The 19,791-nt window shown below is 40.3% G+C and overlaps 1 protein-coding gene across 2 annotated transcripts in view; it reads right to left on the bottom strand.

The window, feature by feature from the left end:
- Window positions 1-15,565, bottom strand: part of POLR1B (RNA polymerase I subunit B) — a 29,156-nt gene extending 13,591 nt beyond the window's left edge. The window contains exons 1-8 of one of the 2 annotated variants that reach the window (XM_012742820.3): window positions 14,783-15,565; window positions 12,651-12,818; window positions 12,274-12,420; window positions 10,686-10,818; window positions 9,049-9,185; window positions 8,039-8,262; window positions 7,088-7,259; window positions 434-605 (exon numbers count right to left, since the gene is read on the bottom strand). In XM_012742820.3, coding sequence (XP_012598274.1) covers window positions 434-605; window positions 7,088-7,259; window positions 8,039-8,262; window positions 9,049-9,185; window positions 10,686-10,818; window positions 12,274-12,420; window positions 12,651-12,818; window positions 14,783-14,959 — 1,330 coding nt within the window. In that variant the 5' untranslated portion in view covers window positions 14,960-15,565. Of the gene's footprint in view, window positions 1-433; window positions 606-7,087; window positions 7,260-8,038; window positions 8,263-9,048; window positions 9,186-10,685; window positions 10,819-12,273; window positions 12,421-12,650; window positions 12,819-14,059; window positions 14,280-14,782 lie in introns of those variants that run through there. The other variant, XM_012742821.3, reaches the window with a different exon arrangement.
- Between the last annotated feature and the right edge of the window lie 4,226 nt (window positions 15,566-19,791).

The raw sequence follows: 19,791 nt of genomic DNA on the forward strand, positions 1-19,791 counted from the left end.
GATGATATACAAGCATGTGATAGCATGCTAACAAAGGAATCTGCATCAGTAGTAACTATTAAAAAAATGCAGATTTCTGGGGTCCCAATTACCACTTTTTGCTTTTAAGTTTTCCAGATCATTCTAAGGTAACTGGTTTAGGGATGGGCACGTATAGCGACTCTTCCGGACATCCTGTGAGGTAACTCTTCCTCAGAGATCTAAGTGGTTTGGCATTTTCCAGGAGGCACAGGAAATATATTTGGTTATTAGAATTAGATTTAAGCTATACAGACTTCAGACTGATATATAGTCAAAATTTACCACAACATGAAATCTGTCTTTAGTGAAAATGAGGAATTTACTTTTAAAAAGAATCTCTCAGGGTCATGTAAATTGTAAGGAAATAAATTGAAAAACACAACTAAAATGAAGCCAGTCTATTTAATTTCACCTGTTTTAGAACGCAGATTCCCAGTAGCAAAAAGGTATTCAAATGGTTTTGTGAGCTCACTTCCCAGACTAAAAATCTTCATCAAATTATCCGTGTTCACGGACACATTGGTCTTCTGAGCCTTCTTATCAAAAGCTATTTTAATAGACACTAACCAAGATTCCATTTTTTCCTGAAATAAAATAATTTCAATTTAAAATAGCATCCATTTTAATTATCACAAATTTCATATTTATTCACATGTAACCTGTACGATCCTTAACAATAGTCCACAAATTTATATACCTGACATGGAAAACATCTAAATCACAACCCTGAAAGACAGCTTTTCTACAGCTGTCTGTACACATAGTACTATACGTGTGGCATTTCTTATGACAGAATAGATAAGCAAGTTCCTCTAGGACAGGGTTTCTTAACCTCAGCCCTATTAACATTTTGGTTGGAGAGTCCTTTCTTATGAGGGCCTTTACCCAATGGATGCCAGTAGCACCTGCCACTGAAGTTGTGACAACCAAAAATGTCTCCAGACATTGCCAAATGTCCCTTGGAGGGTGGGATGGGGGCAGACCACTGCTTTAGATAACCCACATTAAGGGAAAGAATCGAATTTATTTGCTTTGGCCTTAGAAGTTTTTAATTTAAATGCTCTTGTCCAGCAGTTGGAACAGCTTCAATCCCAGAAAAAAGCAAAAGCTTTGAGACAAAAGCAGTAGCCCCATGTTCCTAAGAAGTAAAACCAAGAGCTCAAAGTCCCCAAATTAGATCCAACATCCAAGATAGCTGATGAACTAATAGGAAAGATTGATACTTTCTTCCCCTATAAAATCTGAAACATAATGGAAATGAAGTAGAAGACCAAAAAAAAAAAGAAGAAAGGAAGCCACAGAGACAAGAAACAGATCTGTACCCTGAGATTGGAGAAGGCTAGGAGAATAAGGAGCTCAACTCTCTCCTTTGTTAAAGGTCTGCCTATTGTCTCTTATTAAAGTCTTGCAGAGGCAAAGAACTAGCATTTATTGGGAACACACCATAAACTGACCCTCTCAATCTATGTTGAAATTTCACAACAAACTTTTCTTCAGGAAGCAGCACATTACAGAACCACTGAAAAGTTTTAGGCCAAATACATGTCAGTATTAAGAATTTTTCAGACTTTAGAAAAGAAACAGGTACATAAATCATGTACTACCTAACACCCATGATGGAGAATGAGGTAGACTTATAATCAAATGTGATCAAGTGTAATCGAAAGTAAAGCACACAAACTATTAATAAGTAGGATAATAAAAGTTACAAAAAAACCTGTTCATTCAGGTCAGGTCTTACTGCCAACTCATGCTTTTTTTAGTTCTAGCACTTTTAATTTTGTTGAGACAGAGTCTGCCTCTGTCATCTTGGGTAGAGTGCAGAGGCATCATTGTAGCTCACTGTGACCTCAAACTCTTGGTCTCAAAATATCCTCTTTCCTCAGCCTCCTGAGTAGCTGGGACTACAGGTGTGTGCCATGACACTAGGCCTATTTTTCTATTTTCAGTAGAGATGGGGTCTTGCCCTTGCTCAGGCTGGTCTCAAACTCCTGAGCTGAAGCAATCCTCCTGCCTTGGCCTCCCAGAGTGCTAGGATTATAGGTGTGAGCCACCATACCTGGTCTCTAGTGCTTTGTTTGTTTGTTTGTTTGAGACAAAGTCTCACTTTGTTGCCCAGGCTAGAGTGAGTACCGTGGCGTCAGCCTAGCTCACAGCAACCTCAATCTCTTGGGCTCAAGAGATCCTACTGCCTCAGCCTCCCGAATAGCTGGGAATACAGGCATGCACCAACATGCCTGGCTCATTTTTTTTTGTATATATATATATTTTTTAGTTGGTCAATTAATCTCTATTTTTTTTAGTAGAGACAGGGTCTCGCTCTTGCTCAGGCTGGTCTTGAAATCCTGACCTCGAGCGATCCGCCCACCTCGGCCTCCCATAGTGCTAGGATTACAGGTGTAAGCCACTGCGCCCGGCCTCTAGTGCTTTTTGAAGCTAGCATTACAGATAAGTGATGGGAACACATGTATGCAACCTGGATACATCGTACAAGCAGCAGAACTGAGCAGGAGACCTCTAAGAAGCCTTCCTATGGTGAAAGCTGTAAGAGAACAGTTGTCCCTTGGACAACTGTCCCTCTGTGAGGGACTGGTTCCAGGACCTCCATGGATATCAAAACCCAGAGATGCTTAAGTCTCTATAGGAAATGGCTTAGTATTTGCATATAACCTACACATATGCTCCACATACTTTAAATCATCTTTAGATTATTTATAATATCTAATGCAATGTAAATGCTAAGTAAATAGTTGTTATACTGCATTTTTTTATAATATGTGCATTTTTATTGTGTTTTTATTTCCTGAATATTTTCAATCTGAGGTTGGCTGGATCCATGGAGGCGGAACTTGCGGATACCCAGGGCTGACTGTATAAAATTGCACTAATCTGAAAAGATGAACTGACACTGCCTACGGCAGAGAGGAGACACCACACAGAAACCATGAACAGTGTCCACCTTGTCTGTCATAAGAGTGTAGAAAGGGCAGCTCTTTAATAGTGCCCATTTCCTCACTGTTGTTAAGTAGCCCTCAGAACTAATTACACCAACCACAGGGTCCCAATTTATGCTGATGACAGTCAGGGTAGTGGCTAAAGATGTCTGTAATTCCAAAATTACAACTAGATAGAAAGAATGAGTTCCAGTGTTCTGCAGTATTGTGGGGTAAACATGGATTACTATAATTTATTATGCATTTTCAAAAAGCTAGGAGGATTCCGAATGTTCGTAACACAAAAACAGAATGATAAATGTCTGAGCTAATGAATATGCTAATTACCCTGATCTGATTATTATACATTGCATATATGCATCAATAGACCACTCTGTATTCCTTAAATATGTACAAATATGTACATATCAACTAAAAATAAAAGGAAAGAAAATAAAAACAAGTCAGAGCTTCCTATGGGTGAGTCAGAAACCACTGAAAATCCCTGAGGGAATGTTTTAAGTAGGTTTTCCCTTATATCTGATATTTGGAGGAAAAGCTGGAAGACATGCATAGGCCATTTAATCACTGGGTATCTCTGCCCACAGGCCTCTGATTGAATATATTAGCCATTGCTAATCCAGCTGATGAAATAATCACTGCTTGAACTCTCACACTTTAAAGACCTACCTATCTCTTCTTCCAGAAGATAGCACCAAAGTACCACATTTCATTTCTGCCTACTATCTGGTACTGGCACTCTCAAGTAATTTTACAGTCATTTTAGACACAGCATTTAGTGTCACTGTGGATCCAGTTATACCGAGTTATCAGTACTTTAAAGGAATAACTTTCTGGGAGGAATAGGGGGAACTTTATAAAATTCTACAATGAATCTCAAAACAGACTTTTCCCTAGTATGACTTTTAAGTAGACTAGTAAATATCTGTACTGTACAGATGAGGGAACTACCAGAGAGTGAGCGAGAACTGTGAGCTCACCAAACAAGGGTGTCAGTGTAGGTTTGGTCTTTTATCAAGTGAACCTAAAAGAGTAAGTTTCAATGGAAGAGCCTGGCACTGTTGTTCCACTTCTGCTTGTTGGTGTTTTCCATTCCTCTGTTAAGCCTACACCTGCCAGTGTCATAAGCTTTTTTATCAGGTATATGTTGAACACTTCAGCTTCACAGTCAAGACAGAATCAGAAATCCTGGATAGGCTGGGCACAGTGGCTCACGCCTGTAATCCTAGCACTCTGGGAGGCTGAGGAGGGAGGACCGCTCAAGGTCAGGAGTTCAAAACCAGCCTGAGCAAGAGAGAGACCCCGTCTCTACTAAAAATAGAAAGAAATTTTTTTTTTTTTTTGATACAGAGTCTCGATTTGTTGCCCAGGCTAGAGTGAGTGCCATGGCATTAGCCTAGCTCACAGCAACCTCAAACTCCTGGGCTCAAGCGATCCTCCTGCCTCATCCTCCCAAGTAGCTGGGACTACAGACATGCGCCACCATGCCCGGCTGATTTTTTGTATATATTTTTTTAGTTGGCCAATTAATTTCCTTCTATTTATAGTAGAGGTGGGGTCTCGCTCTTGCTCAGGCTGGTTTCGAACTCCTGACCTCGAGCAATCCGCCCGCCTCAGCCTCCCAGAGAGCTAGGACTACAGGCGTGAGCCACCTCGCCCGGCCTAAAAATAGAAAGAAATTAATTGGCCAACTACAAATACATAGAAAAAATTAGCCGGGCATAGTGGCATGTGCCTGTAATCCCAGCTACTCAGGAGGCTGAGGCAGAAGGATTGCTTAAGCCCAGGAGTTTGAGGTTGCTGTGAGTGAGGCTGACGCCACGGCACTCTAGCCCGGGCAACAGAGTGAGACTCTGTCTCAAAAAAAAAAAAGAAATCCTGGATATAATACTGATTTCTCTATTTCCCTTGTCTTTTCTCATGACTATGTCTACACTTCCTCATTTAGATTTAAAAAGCAAGACCTGAATAGTCTACAAATAATACAGAAAATAGGGCCGTTACTTCTGGCAAGAAATATCAACTTCGTATAACTTCTTTCTTTTTAAAATTTTTCCCACAAATAGGACTCTTTATTTGTCCTTATTAACAGTCTGAATTTCTATACAAAGTAAAAGTGAAGAAGGAAGCTATATAAAGTGAAAATACATTTTAAAGAGAAAGGAATGGGTCAGTTTCCATGAGTGGAGAAAGACATATAGGGCTTATTTCAATGTAAATAAAATGTGAATTTAAAAGTCTGTAATTTATCTTATGTCATGGTCATGTATCCTCTGAAGACTGTGTTCCAAACTTACAAGTTTACAACTTAAACATAGCTGGTAAGGAATTAAACACTCTTAAGCAATGAATTCTCTGAAAAAGTCCTAATATTCCCATTTCCCTGTTGCTAAAACAGGTCGCCTTAGTAATGCCTTGCTACTAAAGACATATTACTCCTAACAGTGTGGGATACAATGAACCCACCATGCTTAGTTTAAGTAGGTGGGAAATGCAACTTAGCCTTTACTCAACAGGCTACCAATAACAGAAAACTTCTGCTGTCTGATTTCATTTTTTGCTAGGGAAATACTAGGCTGCTGAAATTTTCCAATCTAATTTTATGGATAGAGCAGACAGAAACAAAAATTATTAGTTTTCAGTATTAATTAAGAATTACTAATTAGATAAGGAATTAGGAGATCTTTACTTCAGCTTTCTCTACCTTCCCACTACATTACCTCTTATATTAAATGCTTTTTAGATAAAATGCAAAACATAAAATGCCACCAAATCAACATTCTTATGAAATCATTTTTGTGTAATGCTAAGTCTCTTTCTCTCTCTCTATATATATATTTACAATTAATTGTCAGCATTTATAGTAGTTATGTCTTACTGAATTATGTCTTACTGAATACTGAACCCTCACTCCTAGGGGAAACACAGGGCTGGATTCCTGCAAGTCTCTGCTCGTAACATTGTAGTCAGCCGATCAATACATAACTTTGATTTGTGTTTCTATTGAAAGACAAGTTATTAGCTGGGCACAGTGGCTCACACCTGTAATCCTAGCACTCTGGGAGGCTGAGGCGGGAGGATCGCTTGAGGTCAGGAGTTCGAGACCAGCCTGAGCAAGAGCAACACCTGTCTCCACTAAAAACAGAAAAATTAGCCAGGTGTGGTGGCACATGCCTATAGTCCCAGCTACTTGGAAGGCAGGAGGATCACTTGAGCCCAGGAGTTTGATGTTGCTGTGAGCTAAGCTGATGCCATGGCACTGTATCCCAAGTGGCACAGTGAAACTTTGTCTCAAAAAAAAAAAGAAAGAGAACTTATTAGGTATATGTTGTTAATTCATTAACATGGAACTCTCAGGCACAGCACAGCCTTCTTACATTTAGAAACACTAGACAGCACTTAGCACTATACCTGGGGCTATTCTAAAGAGCAAAAATCATGAATAAAAAGCACAAAAAGTGAAAAACATCACACTAAACAGACCTTAAAAAGGACCCTTGTTTACAGCATCAGGGCTGACACAAGATAGCAGAGCCCTGCCTTGCCTGACCTCACTGGTAGCAGGCATCAGAACTCAAGATTTTTCACTGCTCTGCTCATGTCTCTGAATAACCACAAAAACATGAGTATTAATATTTGGATTACAAATAAAGTTTAACCAGTAGGTGAATTCGCAAATATAGAATCTGTGACTAATTCAGATCAATGGTATGTAGGCCATTTACTTTTTACCATTAACCCTTTGCACTAGCTTGCTTTTTTCTCATTATCCTCATTTGAAATGAGGAAAAATGAGAAAGATAAGAAAAAAATGAGAATTTTTTCTCATTATCCACTCGACATTATCTACACTCAACATCCGAGTGCAAAGGGTTAAAGCTATAACCAAGATTTGATGTGGTCTTTCAACTATATAAAAATATTAAACAAATTTCCAAACCTGGTATAAGCTACAATTTTTTATTCCCTTATTGATAAATGAACAAACAAAAGGAGATCATGAAAAGTGCCAAAACCAGAAATCAAAACATGCTAAAAACAACACCGCTTGATACAATCACACCATTCCACACGTGGCACCACTGGCAGAGGGGGAGGCTGCATGTATTTACCTTCAGAAACATAAGGAAGAGCTGACCAGGTGTAAGGACTTCTTGATTCACTATACTGTCAGGATTGTCCTCCATGCACTCTCCTTTGGCTAATGCAAAGAGCTTCCGTGTCATGAGACAAAGCATATAAAACTTTTCAGTATTGGATTTCAAGTGGATACAGATGCACTGACTGTCAAACAGAAAGAAAAAGCTTAAGACAATTCAGTTGCTAGTATTACTTAATGCCCTACTAACCAAGGTCCCAAATTCATGCTTAGAATAAAATCCTTTACTTGGAAAAACTGCTTTTCACTTTTACTGGCAACATTAGCAAAAGAACAGAACATAGTAGCAAGGTCTAGAGCTGTGCTGGTCAAACTGAGAGCAAGCAGCCACATGCAGCTAACTTTGATTATTAATGAAATTAAATAAAATTCTGAATTCAGCTTCTCAGCCACACTGGCCACATGTGAAGTGCTCAACATGTGGCTTGTGCCTACATATTGGACACTGCTGGTCTAGAGCTGGCTCCTTTATAACTATACAGTGGTTATATAAGACAATGTCCTTGCCTTGGGGAAATAAAGGGACATGTGTGCAACTGCAACTTTCAAAAGCTACGAAAGAAAAATGTATACCTGTGTACAGAGAAAGTAATAAATAAAATACTACGAGTCAGTATATATGTGTCTAATGTATTATACTATTTGAACATTATTCCTGAATTTTGAAGTTATTTCAAAATAAAAGTTAAAAAGTACAAGTGAACTTTAAAAAACGACCATAAAAAGAGAGAAAGGCGAGGATGGCCACAGAAACAAAGGTAGCCTCCACTGGCCAGGACCAGAATTCTACCCCCAGGTTCATTCTGAGTCACACATGATTTGCCAGCCCAAACTGCAGTCAATACAAAGCACCACTGACGCCCCACCACCCCTGCAAAAAACAATGTAAGCAAAGCGCACATACTTAAGCAGGAACTCTGCAGCTTGTTCATTTGGGTACCAGTCGGGAAGATTGAGTTTTACTCTGAAGCATTCACCTAGATAGTTAAGGACCTGTTTTTGTGTGGAACAGCCCTCTTCTGTTACAATCCTTAACATCTGAGAAACAGAGTTCCTAAAGAAAGAGTCATCCTCTTTTCCTTTAATGAGCTCTTGAAAAATCTGATAATCGGAAAAGTTGACAAGTGCCTAGAACAGAAAATAAAAGGTTTTCTTTTTCATGCTCACAAATAATAACTATAATATTTTATTCATTTAGCAATAATTTTCTCCTCTGATTTTTTCATACCCAAGAAAAATTAGCACTCCACTATTGCTGAATCAAAGGAAGCTCTCCAAAACAAAGCATTCCTTATTTGCCAGCCAGACACCAAGGTGGCCCCCCAGTGGTCTCAGCCTCCTGCTGTTCACAGAAGTGTACCATCTCCTCCCACACCGAATTGGGGCTGGCCTGTATGACCAAGAGGATATGGCAGAAAAGATGACATGAGACCCCCAAGGCCAAGTTATAAGAAACACTGCATCTTCCACCCTGTTCTCTCTGCAAACTATGTCAGGGAAAGATAGCTGCCTCAAGCAGCCTATGGAGAGGTCTATGTGGACAGGAACTCCATGAGACCTCCTGCCAACAGTTAGCACTGACTCATCAGCCCTGTGAGGGAGCCCCCTTTCAAGTGGATTCTCTGGCCCTGGTCAAGTATTCAAAATGACTGCAGCTCTGACTGACATCTCATTGCACCCTCCTAAGACCCCAGGCACAGCTGGCTGCCAAACCACTCCCAAATTTCTGACCCACGGAAACTGTCGGACAAATGTTTATTGATGCTTTAAGCTACTGAACTTTGAGGTAATCTGTTAGAGAGCAGTAGACAAATAGTATAGCATGTACTTTAACGAGAACCCACCCAATCTGAATAGGGTACTACCTCCACTCAATCCCTTCCTAACAAAAGAAATATATTCATTAAGTCACACCTTAAGTGCAAATCCCAAAGGAAGAAAAAACAGTTCTTTCCGGTAGATAAAGTTCACCGTAACTGTGCCATTTTCCAAGTAGTGAAGGTTCATATTAACCGCGGAATGTTCTTCCCTCACACAGTGCATTGAAACTCCTATTGAAACAAAAAGCAAAAAATCAGAAACTCAGTAATATAATAATTGCCTCAATCATTTTTTTTCTGAACTATTTTATTCTCTTAGATATACATTAGAACCAAATCACTAAGTTTAGCCAAGATTGGCAATCAAAAATGTTTCTAGATCTTGCCAAATGTCCTCTTGGGTACAAAATCTGTTTTGAGAAAAATTAATATAAAGTAACTGAAGCTATGAACTTAAGTTTATTTCAGCCTTAGGCAAAGATTGCTAAGACATACTACATCAATTGATACAAAAGAATAAATGACTAGACATTTTGATGGGCTGAAATGTTGTTTTTCTAGGTATAATATACACGGCCACAACTAAAGGCTGATTTTTTAGCTCAAGTATAAGGATAAATTGCTTAATCATAGGGGTTAAACAAGAATGCAACATGCTGCCTTGTGAAGCCAGGCACTGTCACAGAGTGCTCAAACAGAGGCCAGGTGGCTGTAGCTAGAGACCCTGAGGGGAGTGGTATGGTAGCCTGAACCAGAAGACTTCCAAGACCCATGCCCAAGTCAAGCCAACCTCCATCCTCATAAGCAATAACATAAATACATGCTCTTGCAGTTTGAAAAAAATGGAACGTAATAGAAAGTAGGTTTCCCACTGCGAAATGTTTTTTTCAGGTGTAATTTAAAAAATTTTTTAAATACTTAATTGATCAAAATTATATGTACTGGCCGGGCGCGGTGGCTCACGCCTGTAATCCTAGCTCTCTGGGAGGCCGAGGCGGGCGGATTGCTCGAGGTCAGGAGTTCGAAACCAGCCTGAGCAAGAGCGAGACCCCGTCTCTACTATAAATAGAAAGAAACTAATTGGCCAACTAATATATATAGAAAAAATTAGCCGGGCATGGTGGCACATGCCTGTAGTCCCAGCTACTTGGGAGGCTGAGGCAGCAGGATTGCTTGAGCCCAGGTGTTTGAGGTTGCTGTGAGCTAAGCTGACGCCATGGCACTCACTCTAGCCTAGGCAACAAAGCGAGACTCTGTCTCAAAAAAAAAAAAAAAAAAGAAAAAAAAATTATATGTACTCAAAGTGTATAATACCTTGAATATACACAAATATAACACTGTGTGATGATTACCACAATCAAATTAATAAAAACAGCAATCACCACCCACAGTTACACACTGTGTGTGCACACATGTGTAGTCAGGACATTTAATATTTACTCTTATCAAATTTCAAGTAAGCAGCACAGCGTCATTAAATATGGGCACTATGTTGTTCATTAGATTCCCCAGAACTTATTCATTTTACAAGTGAAAGTTTGTACCCTTTGACCAAAATCTATTTCTTCCTTACCCCATTATGAAATTTTAACATGGAAATGCTTCATAGAAAAACAAAAATATGAGAAAAATATCAAAGACTCTATTTAGATGTATCTACTTTTTTTTTTTTTTTTAACAAAAGGTTTTAAACTTTTCTAAAAGAGCATTCCAATAATCACTAGAACTTACCATACTGAGTATAGCCAGGCCCTCTGGTTTTCCATTTTGGTCTAATCATTGCAATGGGAAAATTTCTCCGAGGCATAATCAACATTCGAATTACTTTCTCAATGCCATTAATTATAAAATAGCCTCCCATTTCCTGCCAAAAAGATGAATTATAATTTATTAAACAAAGATGCACAACTAATCGCAAACACGTATTTTATCACTAGCCAAATGTAGTATGACATGAATAAGAGGTGAACAGAGGTAAAAGGAACTACTGATCCCTTGAGAACAGTACACAGGCACTGTTTATGTGTGCATTAACAGTCTTCTCAAGTACATTAAAAAGTTCCTAAGGACATGGGAGAAAAGTATGGAAGGAAAACAAGGTATTACTTCTCTCTACTAGACAGACTTGAACTAACTTGCCTTTCTGTCTTCTAAAATGACCTCAGTCTTCAAATAACATTAACAAACTTATTCCAAAGAGAAGCCTAAAGGTTAAAATGGTAATCATTTTGCTTCCATAAGAGTATGGTTTCCCAAGAAGTTAAAGAGCTAGTATTTACTAATTGCCTACTATGAAACAGGCATATCATGCCAGGCACTCTATGTTATAACATTTAATCCTCATAACAGTAAGTGGGATAACAACTAATGTGCTTATTTTCAGCAGAGGAAACTTCTCCAACCCTCACAACTGGTAAGTGGAAGAAACAGATGTCAAACACAGATTGGACACCAAAACCCTCTGGGAAGAGGGTTTGTATTGTATAACACATTGTTATACAATTGTATAACACATTGTTATCTATTGGAGACAGCGTCTGTTTGTCTTGATGACTTCAATCAGTACTGCAAAGCCACCTAACATAGTTGAAAGAAATGATGAAGAGGAAGAAGGTATATGAATCATTTAATATGCTTACAGAATCTGTCAGTAAAGCAGACTTTTTTTTTTTTTTTTTTTGAGACAGAGTCTCACTCTGTTGCCTGGGTTAGAGCGCTGTGGTGTCAGCCTAGCTCACAGCAACCTCAAACTCCTGAGCTCAAGCAATCCTCTGCCTCAGCCTCCCGAGTAGCAGGGATTATAGGCATGCATCACCATGCCCGGCTAATTTTTTCTATATATTTTTAGTTGTCCAGCTAATTTCTTTCTTTTTTAGTAGAGGCAGGGTCTTACTCTTGGTCAGGCTGGTCTTAAACTCCTGACCTCAAGCAATCCTCCCTCCTCAGCCTCCCAGAGTGCTAGGATTACAGGCGTGAGCCACCATGCCTGGCCAAAGCAAACATTTTTGACAATAGTTTTGTGGGTTAAGACAGCTTGAAAAAAATAAATTTCCTGGAAGGACATGTCTAAATATGTTATCACTCAGAAAATTAGGGAAAAATCTACCAGTTCTTTCCCCAAAACAATAATGTTCTCTAATTATACAGCCACTTTTTCATACTGTCTCATTTGATAGTCATTAAGAGCAATGCAGTCTTGTAGATAAGATATTAATTCCCATCTTACCTATATAGAAATTAGAGAAGAGAAAGGAAAGTTGACTCCTCACTACCAACCCAGGCCTGCTCTACTATCTCCAGGCATGGATCCCCAGATTACCTCTGCCTCCTCGTGGTGCTCAATGAGGGCTTGTGGAGGAAGGCTGTGTAAATTGCAAAGCTTGGACTTCACCATGATGGGAACATAGCCAAGAGACTGCTTAATGCTTCCTCTTGGGATTCCATTTACTGCCCAGCTGATATCAACCTAAATGAAAAGGAAAGAAAAAAAATTACTTAAAAAATATATTTGAACCTGCGAGAACAAATGAGTATTTTTTAAAGAGTGAGGAAGAAGACCATACTAAATGATTTTATGCTTAGATGATAGTACTAAGAAAGTAGAATTCTGGTATAAACTTTTAGGCTGCAGCTGTAGTCTCAAAAACAAGCAGTATAAGAGTCACATACACATAGCACATAGTCTCTTGTACTCACTGTCAACTTCCCACGGTAGGTACTCCTTCGGCCCCGGCATTCTGCTGGGTAAACATTGAGCTCTTTGCAGATGGTCCCTTTTGGAACTGTGGGCGGACTAATAACAGCATCCACAATAGTAATAGAGATACGCTCATCTTTGAAAGCAAATTCAAAGGGAGGTATAGCCTGAAATACAATTCATGATAATAAATTGCTTGCATTTCCAAGGCACTTTTTCTCTAAGATTCTTCCAAATCCCATGTGTTCCATAAACATTGATGCCTATAATGCCAATGTGGCACATCTAAAAAAGACAGTTAAAGCTACATGCAAGTCTACTCATAACTTCACTAAGTACTTAAAACTATAATGCGTTAGCTTATGATTTTTTTGAGTGCCCAGTATGTGTCAGATTCTGTAGCAGGCTCTAGGGATACAGCTGTGAACAGAACAAAGCTCCTGCTCTCTGAACCTAATGCCTACCTTGTCTATTCTTATCTTGTCTATGTTCACAACAACACAAATGGGACTGCTGCTAATAAGGCAAGGATATGGAAACATCCTCTTGATTTAGTACTGGACACCTTAACAGCATTCTTTAGGTTGATATTTGTACATTTCATTTCCATGGTGGCCTCACACTGAAGCCGGACACATGCAAAAGGTAGCCAAGGTTAAGTTTTCCCTTCCACAGCAGTTGCTTCTCTGCATCACCTCTTGGGGGAGAGCTTTGCTTTTCTGAGGAAGGGGCACCCCTGAACTATGAACAGTCTCCTGGTCTTAGTGTTAGAATAATGAGAATGCCAAAAATGGTGCCACAAAAGAATACCAAAAAGGCTCTCCACCCTCATGTGAGTTCAACTGACCTTTTCTAAATTTTTTAATTTAATCCAAAGCTGGAATTATTTTAGGATTTAATATTTTATTTAAAAATAAAATTTATATTTCATGTTTAAGGATGGAGCATTAAAAAGGAGAACAAAAGATTCACTTTCTCAAACCAAAGCTGTACTGCCCAAACCTAAATATAGTTGACGCTCATTATTCACAACAGTTATGTATGTTCTGTAAAACTGCCATAAACACTGAATTAGCAAATACTGAACCACTGCTCCTAGGGGAACAAGGTTAGGTTCTCTCGAGCCTATTTAAGGACACCTCTAATATGTATTGTTGAGTCATTAACACTGAATTCTTAGCCAACAGCACTAACTCATGCCTGAACAAACCTTATATAAGGTGTGTATTTTCTCCATGAGCCTTCTTTCTTAGGAACACTACATAGCACTTTAATACTATGCTTGAGGGACATTTTAAGTCTCAAAATCACCAACAAAAACCACAAAACGTGGCACTAAAACAGATAGCAGAAAAGAGCCTTGTTTGCAGTCTGAGAACTTGAAGAAACAAGGAAGGAGAGCATTCACCTTATTGGCCCTCAGCTGGGAATATGCACGATGGGCGATGCAAATTTTGCACCGTTCTCAGCATGTTGACAAGCACTGATTTTGAGGTTGCAAGTAAATTCTTAGCAAGTAGATGAACCTACAAATATGGAATGCCTAAACAATGAAAATCAATTGTATTCTGAAATGATTAACATGATAGACATAAATCTTGATTCACAGAATGAAGGAATCTACTCCAAAGAAACCAAACAAAACCTATGTTCAAGACTTTCAAGTGTTATAAAAAGGCGTGTGCATTGTGAATGGTTGGGAAACACCCCAAACGGGCCACTTCCTCACTCACAGCACCCAGAAACTCACTGTCCTACCAAAAATCTATGTTTCGCAAGCATTTATCAATCCAGAAATCACGAATGCATCCTTCCCCTGATATAGACTAGACCACAAGTCCAACGAGGCCAAGCCCCGCGTCCTGTTCAACAAGTGTTTCTGTCTCGCGTACGTTCTGAGCCTGGCGCGATCAAGGAGCACGAGTACTGGGGGTCGTGCTGTGGCCTCCCAGCCACCTCTCTGGGTCCCTGTCCCCCGTCCGTGCCCCACACGGCCGAGACTTCACCCCCGCCCCCCGTCCTCCAGCCTCGCCGGGCCCCTGTCCTCCGCCCGCCCAGAGCCTGGCCTCGCCGCGAAAGCCGCGCGGGCGGACGCACAGCTGCCTGCAGCCCAGGAGGACGCCGCGCTCACCTGCACCGCGTGGCCGAGCCCCTCGCGCACAGCGTAGTTGAAAGACTCCACGTGCGCCCGCGTCAGCTCCTGCAACGCTGCCTTTTGCTGCTCCCGCGGGACCCCGTAAGAGGGGTCGGTCAAGTGCTTTAGGCTAGGCCCGCTGGGCAGGTTCCGCCACCGGCCCTCCGGATCCATGCTGCCGCCTGCACACGGACGCCAGCGGCCAGCAGCGCCGCGCGCACCGGGAGGAATGGCCGGGTTCCGACGCCCGCGGCCTGCTGGGAAATGCAGTTCCCTCTTGTTCCGCCCGCCCCTGGCCCTGCGGCTTTATAGGGCCGACTTGGAACCGAAACCGTAGCGTGAATGGGCCGGCTAAAACCCTACCGAGGCAGAGCGTTGCGGGCCGTCCCCATCTCTGCCACCCGACCCCTGTCTCTCCTCCGCGAAAGACCGTGCACGTGGGAGCTGGCCCCACTCTTGGTTCGGCGTGTGACTACCTGGGCTCTCGTTCGCTCAACTGGGATTGGACGAGAGCGTTCTTCACAGGCTCCCTTCTAAACCCCTTGACTGCTTTCCGACCCGATGCTGACGCCGACCGTGGGGAGACACCCTGCCGGAGTCGTGGCTTCAGCGAGAAAGCAGATGTTGCTGGGCCCCAGGCTGACTGTTCTCTGTACCCAACTCTTAACTCGTGAAGGCCGGTCACCGGGACAGTCAAGCAGCGGCCGGCCCACGCTAACCTCCTCCTCCGCGACTTCTGCCCTGGAGTCCTGAGCCGGGAGGGGTGGGGGAGGGCGGCGTCCGCGTGGACTTACACCCTTAAAATCCTCTGAATCTCTATGAATCACTTAACCTCTCAGAATACTGATTATTCAGAGAATGCCTGCTGATGTCTTTCAACTTCGTGTGTATGTATGTAACAGCTGTATCGCGATGCAATTGGCATACAATAAACTCACACATTTTAAGTGTACGCATTAAGTTTTGACCCGTGCAGCCATCACCACAAGTTAAGACAATTAATTAATCCACCAATCCCTAACGTGTCCTCCTGCCCCTTTGAAATCCCTGCTAATTGTCCACTTCATCTTTTCCTAGTGCAGCTGGTAATTTTCACACTTATATTACTTTTTTAGAAAAGTGATCTTCTGTGTCTGTTTTATCTTTAAATCACCAAATCTACCAAGGTGTGTACAGCTGCCTTCCCTCCTTTTACAATGTCTCTGCCTCTTCTAAGGAACGCTCTTCCTTAATTCCCTCTCCCCTAGTCAAGGACTCCTAGAAGGCAGGAGAATAAAGGGATTATTGCAGATGCAATAATTTACATCAGCATACAACCCTGCTGCAACAGCTCTTAAAACAACTCACTGATCCTTTGTCCCTTTTCGGGCCACCGTATATTTCTTTGCTCCCCTTTAGACCATATATCTTAAGAGGACTGGCCATCTTCATCATCTCGCCACTGTTCAAGGTTCATCCATGTTGTAGCTTGTATCAGTACTTCACTCCCTTCATGGCTGAATAATAATCTATTGTGTGAACATAACACATTTTGTTTATCCATTCACAAGTTGATGGACAATTGGGTTGTTTCCATTTTTGGTTAATATGAATAATGCTGCTGTGAATACCCAAGCACAGGTTTTTGTATGGACATGTTTTAATTCTCTTAGGTATTATAGCTAGGAATGGACATTTCTGGGTCATATGTTTAACTTTTTGAGGTACTGTGAAACTGTTTCCCAAAGAAGCTGTACAATTTTACATCCAATACTTATTACTAGCAATCTACAAAGATCCCAAATTCTCTATATCCTTACCTGTACTTGTTATTGTCTGGTTTTTATTATGGCCATCTTAGTATATATGCAGTAGTATCTAATTGTGGTTTTGATCTGCATTTCCCTAATGACTAGTGATGCCAAGCATCTTTTCATGTCTTTATCAATCACTTGTATATTTTCTTTAGAGAAATGGCTGTTTAGATACATTGCCCGTTTTAAAATTGGGTTGTCTTTTTATGGTCGAACTGTTATAGTTCTTTATATAGGTTATACTAGTCTGTGTCAGATATATGATTTGCAAATATTTTCTCCATTCTGTGAGTTGTCTTTTTGCTTTCTTTGTGATGTACTTTGAAGCAAACAAGTTTTTAATTTTGATGAAATACAGTTTTTTTCTTTTGCTGTCTGTGCTTTTTGGTATCACATCTAGGAAAGCATTGCCTAATCCAAGGTCATGAGGCTTTACACCTATGTTTTCTACTAAGAGTTTTGTAGTTTCAATTCTTATACTTAAGTCTTTGACCCACTTTGAGTCAATTTTTGTGTATGTTGTAAAGTCATTTCTTTGCTTGTGGATATTCAGTTGTCCTAACACCATTTGTTGAAAAGACTACTCTTTCTTCCATCGAATTATCTTAGCTTCATTGTCAAAAATCAAGTGACCATAGATGCAAGGGTTTATTTTTGGGTTCTCAAATCTATTTCTTTGATCTATATGTCTATCCTTATGCCAATATCACCCAGTCCTGATTAATATAGGTTTGTAATAAGTTTTGAAATCAGGAAGTGTACTTCTTCCAACTTTGCTCTTCTTTCTCCAGATTGCTTTGCTATTCCTGGTCCTTTATTTTTCCATATGAATTTTAAAGTCAGCTTGTCAATTTCTGCAATAAAAAGGCAGCTGAGATGTTTGACAGGGATTGTGTTCAATCTGTAGATCAATTTGGGGCCTATTTTTATTTTAACAATAGTTGTCTTTCAAACCATGAACAAGGGGTGACTGATCATTCATTTAGTTCTTTAATTTCTTTCAAAAATGTTTTGCAGTTTTTGGTGTACAAATGAACATTTGTTATTTATTACTATGTATTTAATTCTTTTTGGTGCTGACATAAATGGAATTATTTTCTTAATTTCATTTCAAATTGTTCATTTATAGTATATAGAAATACAACTCAGTTTTGTATATTGATCTTGTATCTGGCAACCTTGCTGAATTCATTCATTAGATCGAATAGATTTTGTGGATTCCTTAGGATTTTCTATATATAGGATTTTATCATCTGCAAAGAGAGATAGTTATACTTCTTCCTTTCCAATCTGGTTGCCCACCCTCCCTTTCTTCCTTCATTCCTTTAATCCTTTAATATAATTGCTTTGTCCAGAACATTTAGTACAATGTTGAAGTGGCAAGAATGAATATCCTTGTTTTGTGCCTGATACAAAGGAGACAGCTTTAGCCTTATTAAATATGATGTAGGCTGTGGCTTTTTCCAAAGATACCCTTTATCATGTGGAGGAAATATTCTATTCCTAGTTTGTTGAGTGTTTTTATCAAGAAAGTATTGTGTATTGTCAAAGCTTTTTCTGGGTCTATTGATATGATTATGTAGTTTTTATCCTTTTTTCTATTAAAATGGTATATAACATTGATTGAATTTTGTAAGTTGAACAAACTGTATTCTTCAAATAAATCCTATTTGGTCATAGTGTATCATCCTTTTTATGTGTTACTGGATTTGGTTTGCCAGTATTTTGATTTTTGCCATGTATATTCCTAAGAGATATTGGTTTGTTGTTTTTCTTGTCTTTGTCCAATTTTGGTATCAGAGTATTAATAGTGACCCAGTTAATTCCCAGACAGTTTTGCAAGTGTTTTCATTGCTTTTATAGAAGAGGGGATTTTCAGAGGCTCTTTCTCTGCTATTCCCACCAATGTCCTCTCGTGAATTTTTTTTTTTTTTTTTTTTTTTGAGACAGAGTCTCACTTTGTTGCCCAGGCTCGAGTGAGTGCCGTGGCATCAGCCTAGCTCACAGCAACCTCAATCTCCTGGGCTCAAGCGATCCTGCTGCCTCAGCCTCCCGAGTAGCTGGGACTACAGGCATGGGCCACTGTGCCCAGCTCATTTTTTCTATATATTAGTTGGCCAATTAATTTCTTTCTATTTATAGTAGAGATGGGGTCTCGCTCTTGCTCAGGCTGGTTTCGAACTCCTGACCTGGAGCAATCCGCCCGCCTCGGCCTCCCAGAGTGCTAGGATTACAGGCGTGAGCCACCGTGCCCGGCCTCATGTGAATTTTTAAAAGGAATTTTTGTTGCAGAAATCTTCAAGTTGTCCTATGAAATGTTGTATGGGATAGGGACTCATTTTCCTTTGCCTTTAGGAATTGCTATGGTTTGAATGTGTCCCCCAAAGTAAATGTGTTGGAAACTTAGTCCGCAACGCAACCGAATGGAGAGGTGGGACGTTTAAGAGGTGATTAAATCATGAGGGCTCTGCCCTCATGAATGGATTAATGATGTTATTGTTGCAGAAGTGGGTTGGTTATCTCAGAAGTAGTTTTCTGATAAAAGGATGGGTTCCAGCTCCTTTCCTCTCTTACCATGTGTCTTCCTGCCATGCAATGATGCAGTAAGAAGGCCCTCATCAGATGTAGCCCCTCAATCTAGGATTTCACCATCCTTCAGAACCGTGAGCCAAATAAGTTTATTTTCTTTATAAATTACCCAGTCTGTGGCATTCTGTTATAGCAGCACAAAATGGACAAAGACAGGGATACTTTCAGGAAAACCTCTGGGGTCATGGGAGAACTTTAGATTCTTTAAGAAGGGACAGCTGCTGATGGCAAATGGGACCAGCATCTAAAAGAAGTCCTCCAAAACCTTTGTAGCTGCACACCCAGGCTCCTAAGTAGCTGCCTGCCTGGGTCCATGTCTGTTTATTCCCTGCACTCTGTCCATGCAATCTCTTCTGAGCCTATTGAGAGTGTGTCATGTTGCATCTGAAACTTGTTTGGTGTGGGATGCCCATGCCAGGGTTTCTGTCATGGAAGACATTCTTCTGTGCCAGAAGAATATATTTATGATGTGGAAGAAGCCATGGAAGGCAGGCCAGCCATACATGGGAAAGAGGCCCAAAGCCTTCAGCCTTACCGTACAAGAAGTTACAAGGTGATGACAGTTTGTGTAAATCAAGCTCTTTCTATCTGTAAGTCCTTAGGCTTTGTGAGGTTTATAGATAT

Source organism: Microcebus murinus, chromosome 3 (assembly GCF_040939455.1).
Source record: "Microcebus murinus isolate Inina chromosome 3, M.murinus_Inina_mat1.0, whole genome shotgun sequence".
Lineage (NCBI taxonomy): Eukaryota > Metazoa > Chordata > Mammalia > Primates > Cheirogaleidae > Microcebus > Microcebus murinus.